Below are 14,621 nucleotides of genomic sequence, written 5' to 3'. Positions count from 1 at the left end.
GTCGCTAAAATGCGTTTATAGTGAGAGCAGGGGAGTGTGTCTGATTCAGCTCAATGCTTTTGTGTTGATTTTTTTTTAAGCATACACTGTTTAAAAATCAGACGATGTGTCTCCACTTCCTCCCTCTGCACAGTGATGCTCTCTGGTGGAGCTGCAGTATTGAGGTCCCGCCCATACTCATGCCCAATCAATTTCTGGTCAATCACAGCTGTCAGTCATGTTGTTTTACACCCATTTTATGGTAACAAATAAATAATTTAAGCCATACTTATCACAAAAATGAGCATTTGAACATTCATCAGCCCGATAAAAACTACCTAAAAAGAAACAAAATCATCTTTGGGAAACTTTTATTCGATGTGTACCCATTCACTAACAAGGAGGGGGCGTGGCTTATGACGTATACTGCAGCCAGCCACCAGGGGGCGATCAAGATTATTTGGCTTCACTTTTGGGGAGCTGTCAGGCTGTCAATTTTTATATTTATTTATGTATGTATATTTTTTATATACAGTCAATGCTTGGAAGAATGTCAGCTCTTAACCTGCGTAAACTGAGCAGCTTCCTCTGTTCAAGATGCTAGTTCAGCATTAGCCGCAGTTAGCTAAACCACACCAAACAACACCTTCGTGGAATTTCCAAAACTTTATGCTTCAGAATTCATCAACAGGACTGGCTCAGTGAGCAAAGCGAGCCACGTTGCCATTTTTTTCCTTGGAGTGCAGGGAAGTGCGTTTGTTTTATGGTATGTATGGCTTTACATATGCTGCTCACCAAACACACCTGTACCTTAATGTCATAAAATAGTAGAGGCTTCCTCTAGTGGCGCAGCCACATGCTACGCAAATCTACACATTTTCTGACATTTATGCACACAGTTAATATTGGTTAATATGTTAAATTATCAACGGCAATAAAATAAACACAATTATCACTTTTGGTGATTAAGAGATTGCTGCCAATTTTGTCTGTGGTGTGTTCACACTGTTTTGATAATAAATTATGTTTCAAAATTTTCACTTTAATTTAACTTTTTGTCATACATGAGATAAAAAAAGAGCAGAAAAATAAGTTTAAAATCACGTCTTCGGGGACTTTAGAAGTCACTACCTTTTGGAATTAACCAAAAAGTTACATGTTCTACCCTGAAGCGGCATCAGATGAAAGCTCATTGTGTTAGTAATTGGAATACCTAATGTGTTTGATTTACTCAGCATAGCAAACAAGAATGTTGCATTTTTACCATTTAAATTATGTAAACTCATTTGACTTCAGTTGCGCACCAATTTCACTGTTTACTCTGTTCTTCCATCCAAGTAATAGCCTGCTCATTTTATTTATTTTCGCCTAATTGTCCCACTGTCTTGCGGCTCTCCCTGAGATGCTCCCTACAGGACTCTGAATTAAAGAGGACGGTGGACGAGAGCGAGCGCATCAAGCGGGCCTATGGACATTACTTTGACCTCTGCATCGTAAACGACGGCCTGGAAGCGGCGTTCCGAAGTCTACGGTCAGCACTGGAGAAACTGTCGACGGAGCAGCAGTGGGTGCCTGTCAGCTGGGTCTTCTGAAAGTTGCCAAGGGCTCACCGGCACGGTGTCCGGCCCACAGGTCGAAGGTCAGAGGACGGTTTGGTAACTCCAGAGGGGCTGTCTCCATGGTGGTGGAGGGCTGTAGTGAAGGGCCAAGCGTCATGATTCAGTGCAAATGACCAGCCTCATGTAGAGCGTTTTTGTACAAACTTAGTGTTCCTCTGTTGAGCCTAATGTCAAGTTGTACTTTATTTGTCAGAATTGGAATCATTTTCTTGCTATCTGTTGAGAAGGATTTAGAGTTGATTATGAGGTTTAGTGCAATAGTGTGAGTGAGTGTGCGTATGTTCTCATAATCGTGGAAATAGACTTAGAGTAAAGAGTATGTTTGCTCTATTGAAGGTTTTCGTTGAAGGATATTAAACTTTTTAGCCTTTCCTACTTTATGTAGTGTAATGTTTACATTGGATTGGTAGGACAGATTGGTGAAGGAAAGATACCAAATGTCATATTTGTGATTTAAAAAAAGAACTCTATATTTTCCCATTTGATCATACAGTATGAATGTATGTGTTCAGAAATGTGCTTTATATTGTGCGTCTTCACTAATTTGACAAAACGAACAGCAATAGATAATTTTAGACAAAAACATATATGTGCAATACATCTATTCACACTAATGAACACAGACAACGATATAAACATTTTGCGTTTATCCTGCAGTCTTAATTTCTTTTGTTTCCTTTTTAATGTTGATTCCATTGTACATTTCTTGTCCTATGCTGGTAAGGCATGAGAGGACCCAGCGATTGATCACTGTCCGACCACTGACTGCTTGATTCTGTTGGAGTTGTATTTGTAGCACTGAGAACAACAACAAAAAATGAAGGAAAAAAAACAACTGAAGAAGTAGCCTACAATATGCACTGATTGTATAATGAAGGCAAATATTTTACTCAACATTACAGGTTGGACAATTAATGGAAGTTGTCACATTTTTTGTTATTATTAATGTACAAAAAGTAAAAATATTTATCAGTGGTTTTAAATTCATACTTACTTTTTGCCTTAACATGGTTCAAAAGCCAAGGAAACACTATCACTGTACATGTTCCTTCTTAGAAAATGGAGAAAAATAATACTGGCAACTCATTTAATATTTATTTTATTTTCCCTCAAACTTGTAAGTACTGTATTGTAATAAAGAGTATATAGTATAACATAGAGAAACACTTGGTGCTTTATGATTCTGCTGGTTTGTAGATGCAGTTGCACAACTACACTGTAGTTTTGATGTTCATATAAAAATGTATTAAAATTGGAAATGTTGAGAGTACTGCATCACTGTCTACAGTTAATATTATTGCAAATTATTTTTAACTTAAAATTGCAGCATAATATAAATGACAATACTATATTTAAAATACACAAACAACACAAGGTGTGTCAGCATTTGGTGGCAGTTAACTGGATTTTAGCGGCTAGGTGGCTGATGTAACCTCCGTGTCTGTGTGCTGTGATGGGTGCTGGTTGAGGTTGATGGAGTTGGACGTCGAGGTCCTGCTGGTGTCACCCAGTGATGAGGGGCCAGAGGCAGCGTTAGCGGATACATCTCGTATTCAGGTGGGGGGCCCCCTGGCCAGACAACTGTCAGCTTTGGGTCAAACTGCATGGAAGTGAAGAAAGATACTGTTGTAACACTGTTCATTTAAAAATTGTCATAGAAACGGCACAGAATATTTTTGATATTATTTCTTTTTGAAAGCATTCTTATTTTACAGCATTTTTTCGCACCTTCCCAAAACTTTCGCATACATCTTTTAAAGCATTACTTTTTTACCTCTTGCCCGATCAGACAAGTGAATTAATAGATTTACTAGTCCGAAGTGGCATTTGACTTGACCCAGGTAGTCCTTATGGTTGAGCCCTGTTGCATGCATAAAAATAAGTCATAATTGACTTTTGGTTTCCAGCTGCTTCCTGGGTGGAAGTGCTGTGTGTGTTTGTCCCGTTCTTCCACCCTAATCTCCTTGGAATTTGATTAGTAAAGAGCTACAATGACCCCAGTGCAGATAAGCGGTTAAGGATAATTAATGAATAATTAGTAAAGTATATGTGATACATAAAAACAAACAATCTGGTTTCCCTCTAACATAATTGAGAATTCAGTTTAGTTGTAAAGACAGGGCTGGTTGAACAAAATAATTCATTGATATATTTAAATTACTATTTACTGAAGCCAACTATTGACCAACCATTTGGCATTCCTCAGCGGTCAATTATTAGACCACTTTTGTTTGGTTCTATGTTCAGTATACAATCTTTGTCACAAAAGCAAACGAATAACATGATATTTACGGGAATAATTAACTCTGTGAAAAAGGCTTATTGGCTTTCTTGCAACGGTCATTTTTATTTTTGGCTGTTCTTATCATTTTAAAATGTGGCCAATATCAAAAATCAGTGAATTTATGAGCAGATGATGAAGACGACAAGGATGAGGACAAAGACAGTTACATTTAAAATTATGGCTTTTTGTGGAGAAAAAAATTATTGCTGGATGTGAAGTCGGAACCAGGAATGTTGGATTGTGATATGAATGGTTTAACCGAAACAGATTTCATCCACTTTTCAGGATTCCAGCACAGAACTGTTACATGTGAATCAAGAGTGACATAAAAGTTGCATGAATTTCAATATGACTGGTCAGACTAAAGTCACATTGCATAAAAAATCAGGCCTGTATCTGATTTAAGACTACATATGGCCCGAACCAGAATTTAAAGATTACCGGTAAGTTCCATGTGATTTGTGGGGTTCACACTGTTGTGAACACAGTTTCAAGTCAGATATGACTAAAAAATGTTTTGACTATTTTTGGTCTGAACAAGACTGATGCTCATAGGTAAATATAAAGCTACCGCTAGCAGCCACTTAGCAAAAAGACTAAGTGGCTTTGATTTTTGTACAAAGCTAAATAGTTTGCGCTCATCAGCAAGCTTCTCATGTGCAAGTAGGTGATTTTCACAGCCAGGCTTGCCATTCCCCTGTGTGCAGTCTTCATGCATAAGGTAAGTTAGCTGTAGCTTCATATTTAGCCTACATTATAAAAATTTACCAGTCTCAATCATGCTAAGCTAAGCTAGCTTCATATTCAGCATACATTAGAGAGTGGTATCAATCTTACTGATGCTAAGCTAAGCTAGCTCTGGCTAATTAGCGTGCATTAGACAGTTGTATCGGTCTCATTAATGGTAACCTAAACTAAGTTAGCTCTAGCTTCATATTTAGTGTACAAGCATGAGTGGTATCAGTCTCAAATTGAACAATTGTTGATTTTCAGAAACACTAATGGGAGTTAAAAAATATTGATTGGAGAAATATCATCCAGCTACAGAACCATGGCTCTGCCTGGACTACCGAGGTGCTCTTCTATGTTACGATTTTATGTCGACAAGTAGATTAAATTTGTGTTTTGTTTGCAGTGATCCAATGACAGAGCTGACCATAACGCACCAGTGAGTATGGTGGTGGGAGCTCCACAGTGCTGTAGCGAGGCGGCAGTGTGTCATAGTGTCTCGCCTCTCCTGCCTGACCCGGCAAAGGAATTGTATACAGTTCTGAAGATGTGACGTCCTCTTGTGGCGTTGGAGTGGCGAGGTCATACGTTGCTCTTTTCTTTTTCGCGTGCAGATAGAAGCAGCAGAGTACCACAGCTATAGACACCACCAGAGCTGGGAATCTAGGAGCACATTTCCATTATTTCAAGACTTTATTATTTTTGTGGGGAGATTCATTCTTGGCTATATTTCATTACTTACATATATGGAAAGATATTGCCTATCTTGGTCATGGTTCAACCTTCTGACATTACTGTGAGGCGAAAAAATCAGCAACAATACCATTACGTGAAATATGGACTTACTAATCTTTTAAATTAGAATAATGGAATGGTAGATGGAATAATACTTTAAATTCACAATCACAAAAACATCAACATTTTCAGATTTAATACAGTGTATAAGTACAAGAATAATACAAGCAATTCCTTCTGACTGGATATAGAGTCTTTGAACATGTGACTTACAAAAATCTACATGTGGGTGTGAGATGTCATCACAGGATATGATTATGTGTCAACCTTTTACATCCACGAGCCCACTAGAACATTTATTACTGTCCGATCACACTGTTGTGACCTCAAGTGACCCTAGAGCGTTTCAGTAACAGTAATTCCACTTTAAAACCCTTCGAAAACCATTCCGCCATGTACAACTGGAGAGGTTAAATCAAAGTGTTTGAAACATTATGAATGACCTGCGTACTGTTTAACTTTATGCTGTTTGACAGTGGACCTTCATCCTATAAATCCATTGCTCATTACAACTCAAAGTGAAAATGAATTGAACTGACATTTCTAACATGTATTACCTTAATAAACCAGAATTACAAGAAAACTAGATCATGATATAACAGCTGTATGAGTTCTTACCTTATTTATAAATCCAAAACACACAGAAACGGTCCTGCCCTCAGGGTTGCTATCAAAGGATAATGTGTCACTTAGGGAAGTGCACGACCTGAAGAGATTTTATAGCATTATTGTCTTTTTTAAAGACACAGGACTGTGTCTCTGTGTCTTGTCTATTTCTCGTAAATGCCGAACCAACCCTGTCCCGTAAATCCATTCCCATTTAACTAAACTGCATTCTCATTTTTTAAAATTTAAATCCAGGCCCTCCTGGATCCCAATATGGTAGATAAAACATAATAAATATCCTCTATGGTGCCCTTGAAGTAGAGAAAGTGTGATGCAGTGCCCTCTAGGACGCTTTTCTAGTGAAGAAAATGTGCCCTCTGTGGGTGCATGCTAGGAACCTTTCTACGCCCTGAAGCCCCACCACATGCAGCTGTGGGTTTTTTGCCCCTATCATCCATGCACCCCATTACCTAGGGCTGGGTCGTGGGAGCAGCAGGCAAAGTATTTCAATATATACAATACTGTGCAAAAGTCTGAAAAAAATGCCCAGAAGAATTGATGCTGGTTTAAAGGTGGTCACATGTGTTCACTCACTTTGCATTGTTAATTGATAAAAAAAATATATCTAATAGTATTATATGTATATTAAAATATCTTTTTGAAAGCATTGTTATTTTACAGCATTTTTGTTCTTTAAAAGCATTACTTTTTACCTCCTGCCTGATCAGACAAGTGAGTTAATAGATTTACTAGTCTGATGTGGCATTTGACTTGACCCAGGTAGTCCTTATGATTGAGCCCTGTTGCATGCATAAAAATAAGTCATAATTGACTTTTGGTTTCCAGCTGCTTCCTTGGTGAAATTGCTGTGTGTGTGTTTGTCCCCTCGCCGGTTCACCTCCTGCCTGCGGCTCTTCTGTGTGGAGTTTGCATGTTCTCACCAGGTACTCCGGCTTCCTCCCACAGTCCAAAAACACAGTCCTCCCACAGTCCATGCACTTAGGTTTAATTGGTAACTCTAAATTGCCCGTAGGAGTGAATCAGAGTGTGATTGTCTGTCTCTATGTGTCAGCCCTGAGTCTGGCGAGAGGCCAATGAATGATTAGTAAAATATATGTGATACAAACAGTCTGGTTTTCCTCCAACATCATTGAGAATTCAGTTTAGTTGTAAAGACAGGGCTGGTGGAACAAAATCACTCATTAATATAATATATCCCGCAATATATACAGGAGTAAATTACTATTTACTGTAGCCAACTATTGACCAACCATTGGCATTCCTCAGTGGTCAATTATTAGACCACTCTTGTTTGGTTCTGCGTTCAGTATACAATCTTTGTCATAAAAGCAAACAAATAACAAAGTAGTGATAGCTAAATTCCCAGGAATATGCGGCCTGGGAACCCATCTTTATACTTGGCTACAAAAACAAAAAAACAAAACTTGACACTTTTTAACTACACTTTTACACATTGGTTTTATTCAAGTATAAATTGTCTTATTTTGGAAATTATATGTAAAAAAGCAACCACAATATTATTAAAATTAATTTCTTATTATCTTATTGAAATACTTGCAAATTCCAAACTTCAACCCTAGAGAATATTGGAGGATATTACATACAGCCAGAATATGTAAAAAAAAAAAAAACACAAAAAAAACCCATATGAAAATAATATTTTGAGAAAAAAATTTACGAGATTATAGTGGCAAATCTATGAGGAAAAAAATGTGCAGATTTATGAGATTTAAAGTGTTGAATCTGGGGGGAAAAAGCTGCTTTTTCCCCACTTTTTTCTTGTAAATCCGCAACTTTTTTCGCACAGATTTGCCACTTTAAATCTCTTAAATCTGCAACTCTTTTTCTTGTAGATTTGCCACTTTAATCTAGCAAATTTGCAACTTTTTTCTCGAAATATTACCTGAAGTTACCAAATATAGTTATTTGCCTGATAAAGGGTTAAAGCTAAAATTATTTTATTTTTTCTACACATGTACAATCAAACAGGCATTACAAAAGCTGATAACCACCTGTTTTTTCACATTTCAATATCCTATTGACCCTTATTTGATTCCATAGGCCTGCGATCAATAAAGAGTACAGTTGGTTCAGGCTCGAGGGTGTTTGAAGTAGAGGAGGATCAGGGCTGCTGTGAGTAAGCTGGAGGCTCTGTGTATGATGGTGGGGGGTCTGGATAGGGTGGTGGCTCGAGCTGGAAAATACAAGAGGAGACATTTAATTTCTAAGATGATGCAATGTGGTTGAAATCTCTGACATCTTGCAAAACTTTTTGAGCAGGAAAAAAAAAAAATTTAAGCTGCATCCTGATCATAAATATAAATGTACCATATATGGAGGAGGAAGGCTGACACTTCTCGAGCAGTACATGAGAGGGCCTCTGTAGGGAGGTTGAAAATATCGTTCATATATGTCCATTACTTCCTCGTCCTCCTCTTCCACCCGCTCCTCCTCATAGATGGGGATGACGTAGACAGATGGAGAGTTAGTGGGCCTGGGGGGCCAGCCTTCTGCTTCCCTGCGCTTCTTTGCAAGATGGCAACAAAAAATCCACAGAGCGATAACGACACACAACATTGGAATCCTAAAATAAAAGACAGCTTAACTATACATGCAGCATGCATACAATGAGATATACAGCGAATAGCAAATTTATCTTAGTGAATACTTACTCAATCATGGCATAACATATGACCATGGCAGTTTTATTTTCTAAATCAGGTTTCACAGCTGAAATGCAAAAAAGGCCTTGTCATTCAATACAATTCTGGTCTTAAACCTGAAAATTGCATCTCTATTTTATTGTTTGACATGGAATTGAATGTGCAGTTTTGCAATGTATGTCAGTACAAAGGTACCTCTTTATCTTTGTATCCTTAAGTCACACCGACATAAACAGAATGGCTGTCAGGGAGATGTAATTACTGTGAAAGCTGCACAATCCTGGAATGTTGATCCGACACAGTACTAACACAGTAGGTTTTGTTTTTACTCCATAACGCTACAGTTCAAAGTTAAAACTGTACAGCATGTGCAGCTCTATGACATGTTGCTACATAAAAGATTATAGACTTGTATTCGGAGTGATTGAAGTGAAGGTAGGCGTCAGTAAAAGGCAGTAGCAAAAACACTTTCTTTCCATTTTTGAAGAATATATAAGAATGATTAGACCCTTCTGCCAGATTAAAATGTAATACAGCAAAGAAAATTATTTAACAAGTTTGATTAAGCTGTCTTCCATGCTGAAAATAAAGCTTACCTCCAAGTACAAGCCAAGTAGTGCGGGCTAAGTAGAGTGTTGACTTGCAACAGACATTTTTATAGCCTCATTGACCTGTTTAAAGTAGCAGAACTGATCGAGGTTACGAGTGACGTAAACAACTTATCATTCACACTGCTCTCACCACACAGTAGAGTGACAGTGTTGGGCTGAAGGCCACTGACTTTATTTGACTCTTACTGATTAAGATACTTTGTGATAGACACCACAAAGACATATAAGGAAGGGAAATTACATTACAGGAGACTCCCTGTTTCAGCTTGTTGTTGAGGAATGCACACAAGGTGTTGTTGAAACATGTCGGAGGTATCTGCTGCAGCAGAATGTTTCACTTTGAAGGAGGATTTTTGTGCCCCTGAAGAAAATATCATTTGAGGCTCGCACTGTGCCGTTGAACACACATGAAACAGCTCAAGGTTAAAGCACTAGACACACTTTTCCAATCTTTTTATTCATGCTTAACGTTGATCTCACAACAAGGCATGGAAACACTTCCCATGCTGCAAATGATTTACACATCTAATGGCAAAACCCAGCATGCATGCAAGTTAAACAAGACTATGAGAATAGAATCATTCCATAGGTTAATGTTTATTAAAAAGGAGGTAGTGGAGGAGGTGGTGGTACAGAACCAGAGGTGCCAGTTTGTGCAGGTGGAGGAGGAGGAGGAGGAGGCGGGTAGGAGCCACTTCCTGCTGCTGGAGGAGGAGGAGGTGGCGGGTAGGAGCCACTTCCTGCTGCTGGAGGAGGTGGAGGCGGCGGCGGGTAGGAGCCAACTCCTGCTGCTGGAGGAGGTGGAGGTGGCGGGTAGGATCCACTTCCTGCAACTAGAGGAGGTGGTGGGTAGGAGCCATTTGACGGAGAGTATGCTGGCATAGGGGGAGGTGAGGGGAAAGTTGTGGGTGAGGTTAAGGAGGAGGGAGGAGGCGGAGGAGGAGGAGGGGGGATGCTGGTGTCCATGGAGGAAGAAGGAGGTGCTGGTGGAGGAGGAGGAGAGGGCATATTGGGGTCTACATTGGCAGGAGGGGGAGGGGGAGGTGGGCTGTTGTCAGCAGGGTTGGAGATGGTTTGAAAGCTAGGGACTGATGGTGGAGGCACCGCGATGCCAAGACTGGATCTGCACAGAACACACAAAGAAAATAGACTTTTATTCATTCATTTATTTGTTTATTCATTCATTCATCAGTTATGTCATCCTGTTATTTGTATGGTATAAACTAAGGGTATACGATGTGTTAATTAATGAGATTTAAATGATTGGTGTGTTTTTTTTCCCCTTTGGACAGAACCAGGCTAGCTGTTTCCCTTTTTCCAGTCTTAATCCTAAATTAAGCTACACTAACTGGCTGCTGACTGTAGCTTCATATTTAATGAAGCTCAACCTCCGGGTCTGAGTGAAGCCATTGCCGAAGTGACTTAAACCTGCATTCTTTCTAATGGCTATCAGGGGGCGACTACACTGGTTACAAAAAATACTGTATAGAAGTCTATGAGAAAATGACCTTAATTTTCCCTCAATTTGCTACCGCAGTAATAATTTTTCATAATGACTTAATGCTTCTAATTACTTTAATATCTTCTTCAATACAACATGATTTTAATTTTAGAATTTATGGTCCCATTTAGAGTAAAATAGATGAAAAAGCAGGGTATGCTTTAGGTCACCTAAAAATGTCTTGTTCAGCATTCTGTTGTACTAAAAGACACTTTAAGGTGTTGACTGTTTTGCACCTTGCTTAACAAGCTAGCTCACTAATGGTAGCGTTAGCTAATAACTTAGCATCCTCCCCAGCTCCACAATCCCTTCCAAATATGTTCACTTCTGGCACTTCCGTCACTGCTTTCTTCCACTTATTTTATACAGTATTTGTATCTAACAGACAGACAAGAGTGGCATCAACCTTCTCATTTAACCCTCTGCAGAAAAGCGAATGAGCATATTTTCCAAAACTATTACTTGAGTCCATAATGCAGAAACCTTTCAAACATGATCAGATATTGTACAGGTTATTTTATGTCCATATTATAATACATGTGATGTAGATTGACAATAAATAACAAAGTGTTGCTCTAAAAAAGGTAAAGGAAGATTTTGTTAACATACACAGAGAAGTCTGCTGTGCTCTTTATGCTCTCTGTGGTGTCTGCTCTCTTTCTGGGCTGTGACTCGGTGAACTGTGGGGAGAAGATGAATGAAGGTGAAAAACAGCATATTTACACTACAGTCATCCTAGAGATCACACTGGGACTACACTTTGGAACATAGGGAATGCAATATGCTAACCATCCTTAATCTAATGGGAAATAATTAAATATGTGTACACTTAAAGTTCACATATTATTCTTTATTTTATTAAGGTACTATATAACACTGAGAAAATTGACAATCCAAAGAGAATTGCACATAGTATGTATTCAATAATGGCCGTTGGTACTTCTATAAAGTTGTGATCAGAATGGCGTAGACCCAGATACACATAGACCAATCAGAGCAAAACAAACTGTGGGTGAAGACGTATGAGGATATGAGAAACAATGTATGTAAGTATGAACTGTTTTCAAATATCTAATTAACCTGAAAACAGTGTCCGATGGGATCCAAGATGGCGTATGATATTGGCACTCTTGCATAGCACCTCTCCGGCTCTTTGCCTGAAGGCGGTGGAGCCAGAAGCTTGGAGCGAATCCTGTTTTTGGGAGTAGTAAAATTACCAATCTCTCTCCTGGCTATCTTCTCGTGGTGGATAGCTGCAGCCTGGACCAGAGCACAGTGTGAACACAAGAACACCATTTTTTCACTCCAAGTAAGTCAGTAACATTGATTTACTTTTTATCCATTATTCTGTTATTTCATCAAATAAAAAGGGGAATGGTAACAGGTGTTCCTCACCAGTGACAGCAGGTTGATTGAAGACTCCATATCTGAAATCTGCATGGCCTGGGAGTCCAGCAGCCGCACCACGGTGGAGGCCAGACTGTTGATCTGGTAACTCACACTGGCCAGTGCCTGGGCAGCCAAACCCTTGGCCTCTTCTACAGCCTTAGTTCCATCCTCTGCCTGCAAGGTTTATCTCATGCATGAGTTAATGCAAGAACTAAGGTATCTTAATCATGATTTCTGAGTTTCTCATGATGTTCATCTCTTCTTTACAGATCAGTCTGCAGATAAAGGGACAGGCCAAAAAACTGAGCAGTCACAGCAGTGCAAAGATATTCTGTTGAATTCACTGATACACAGTGATTAATAACATGTTGGTTTATTTACCATTTGTTACTTACGAATAAATCATCTTTGTGGCCCTTCTAACAAAGGATTTAACAATATAAACATGGTTCAATTATCTCTTGGGTATCGATGATGTCTTTGCAAATAAATCGTAGCATTACAAGTATTCATAATGCTTTATAACAAATAATCATCACCAGCACAGCCCCCTCTTCCCGCGGTCCAAAGCTCCTTTGTTAGCGGTGTAACCACCTACACTCCCCCGGTACTCCGAGCAGTTCTGGCAGCATGGTTTAACTGACCGCAGCCACCGTGTGCTGTTAGCATTACATTAGCAATAAGATAACGTTAAATTAACCTGACTTCTTTCTGCTGATTGGTACGTATGCGTTTGTTTAAATGCTTGAAAAACTTTGTTGTCTTGGAAATATCAACTAAATATTCTTCTTAAATCACTTGTGAGCGAATGCTATGTGATACATACAACTTTTTCCCTTACTTGTAAATATTATTGATTTATAAACGACAAACAGCACTATAATTATGTTATTTATCAATGTTATCGGCGGAACAGGTCATTACTGTATATTTAAAGGGCCACAAACATGGTAAAGTCATAAGGAAGTCATGTTTGGTAATCGTGATAACAACACTGAACTGCTGTGGCTGCTTTTTTGTTCTGTCCCATTAACTGAACTAACCTATGAAAAGAAGACATGAACGTCATTAATAAATTACTAATTATGATACCTTAATAACGTATTGTTCTTGCATTACATGAGATAGGCTACTAATTATTGCACAATCCGGATAGTTCATGAACTTTACGTGACTTAATTGAAGCCTTTTTCCAGGATTTAATGATAATTCACGTACCTCACAATAAAAAGTTACAGTTTTTCTTTTACAAGGCACTCTTTATGAACATTACTCACCTGAAGATAATTGTTCTCGCAGTAATCTGCGACGCGGAGGAGGTTGCTGTGGTTATCAACAAGACCCTTCCTGGCAGCTGGCGCTTCTTTTAATATCTGAGATATCACTTCAGAAAAGTTCTTTGGCTCCATTTCTCCCATTAGCGCTGCGGACAAAACGTCAAGAAAAAATTTCTTGCACTACTTGGTGAGTATGTAAAAGTTTTTGGGAAGAGCCAGCCGAGGCAGGGAGGTGTTTGGTCGGCGGTGAAGGCGGAATTACCGCAGGGTACAGATTTTCAGAGCAGCTGGTCTCAGGGCAGGGCTCACTGCGTAATGTAGGCTACATATCCACTGAAACTGATGGACAAGTCACATCTGTCTCTGAAGGGACACATAATGGACCCTATTTACTGTTATAATAGTGTGACATTAACAATATAAACTATAAATAGCCTATAATATTATATCAGGTGTATATTATATATCACAAGCCACTTGTGTTATTTTTAAAATCCACTAGAGGGCAGTGCAGTCTAGAGAAAGGCGCCTCTGTTTGTAATCAGATTAGCTGATGCCTTTTGTACTCAGCATTATGGATGATGATGATGATGATGATGTTAAACGACGCCACAGGCAGTATGACCCAAGTTCTAAGAAGCTCAGCTAAATTTCAGCAGTACATTAATAACTCCTCATCAGATGGAATGTATGCTGTTTCACTTCTAAGCTGCTTCATGATTACAAAAGGCTCAGCCAAAGTCATAATACACTGCTGTATTGTTCAGGATATCCTGCATAAACAACCTGAATTCCACAACATCCTTGATTGTACTTGCATGTGTGCAAAAGTTCAAAGTAACTCAATTCCAGTTTTTTTTTTGTTTTTTTTTGGCTTACATGCTTACAGTCCACAGCAATACAGTACATCTGATCAGTGCACGTGTTCTGCCATGTGTCAGTTTATCAGGACACTTTCACACTGTTGGGCACTCACCACATTGAGCCATGTGACAAACCAGAGTAAACCTTTATTTGGATACAAGCCAGGTGTTGATACCTGATTATCAAGTGACTAAAGAACACGTCTGTGCTGTTTGCACGCTGCTGCAGCTCTACAGACTTTGCTCAACTGATATCAACTCCATTATATTTTGGAGATTTTTAT

At 38.9% G+C, this 14,621-nt stretch overlaps 2 protein-coding genes across 4 annotated transcripts in view; one reads left to right on the top strand and one right to left on the bottom strand.

Moving 5' to 3' along the window:
* The window catches only part of mpp2b (MAGUK p55 scaffold protein 2b), a 52,634-nt gene extending 49,761 nt beyond the window's left edge, over positions 1 to 2,873 (top strand). For all 3 annotated transcript variants that reach the window (XM_059324874.1, XM_059324873.1, XM_059324872.1), the window contains one exon: positions 1,395 to 2,873. In XM_059324874.1, coding sequence (XP_059180857.1) covers positions 1,395 to 1,571 — 177 coding nt within the window. In that variant the 3' untranslated portion in view covers positions 1,572 to 2,873. The remainder of the gene's footprint in view (positions 1 to 1,394) is intronic.
* A 5,056-nt stretch (positions 2,874 to 7,929) lies between these two features.
* On the bottom strand, positions 7,930 to 13,743 carry abi3b (ABI family, member 3b). Its single transcript, XM_059324920.1, has 7 exons — positions 13,475 to 13,743; positions 12,204 to 12,371; positions 11,889 to 12,068; positions 11,418 to 11,488; positions 9,293 to 10,430; positions 8,362 to 8,617; positions 7,930 to 8,227 (listed from the first exon to the last, which is right to left on the bottom strand). The coding sequence occupies exons 1-5, from the start codon at positions 13,613 to 13,615 to the stop codon at positions 9,908 to 9,910; spliced, it is 1,083 nt and encodes a 360-aa protein (XP_059180903.1). The 5' UTR covers positions 13,616 to 13,743; the 3' UTR covers positions 7,930 to 8,227; positions 8,362 to 8,617; positions 9,293 to 9,907.
* Between the last annotated feature and the right edge of the window lie 878 nt (positions 13,744 to 14,621).

This window comes from Centropristis striata, chromosome 21 (assembly GCF_030273125.1).
Source record: "Centropristis striata isolate RG_2023a ecotype Rhode Island chromosome 21, C.striata_1.0, whole genome shotgun sequence".
NCBI lineage: Eukaryota > Metazoa > Chordata > Actinopteri > Perciformes > Serranidae > Centropristis > Centropristis striata.
This window is presented reverse-complemented; position numbering and strand designations above follow the sequence as displayed.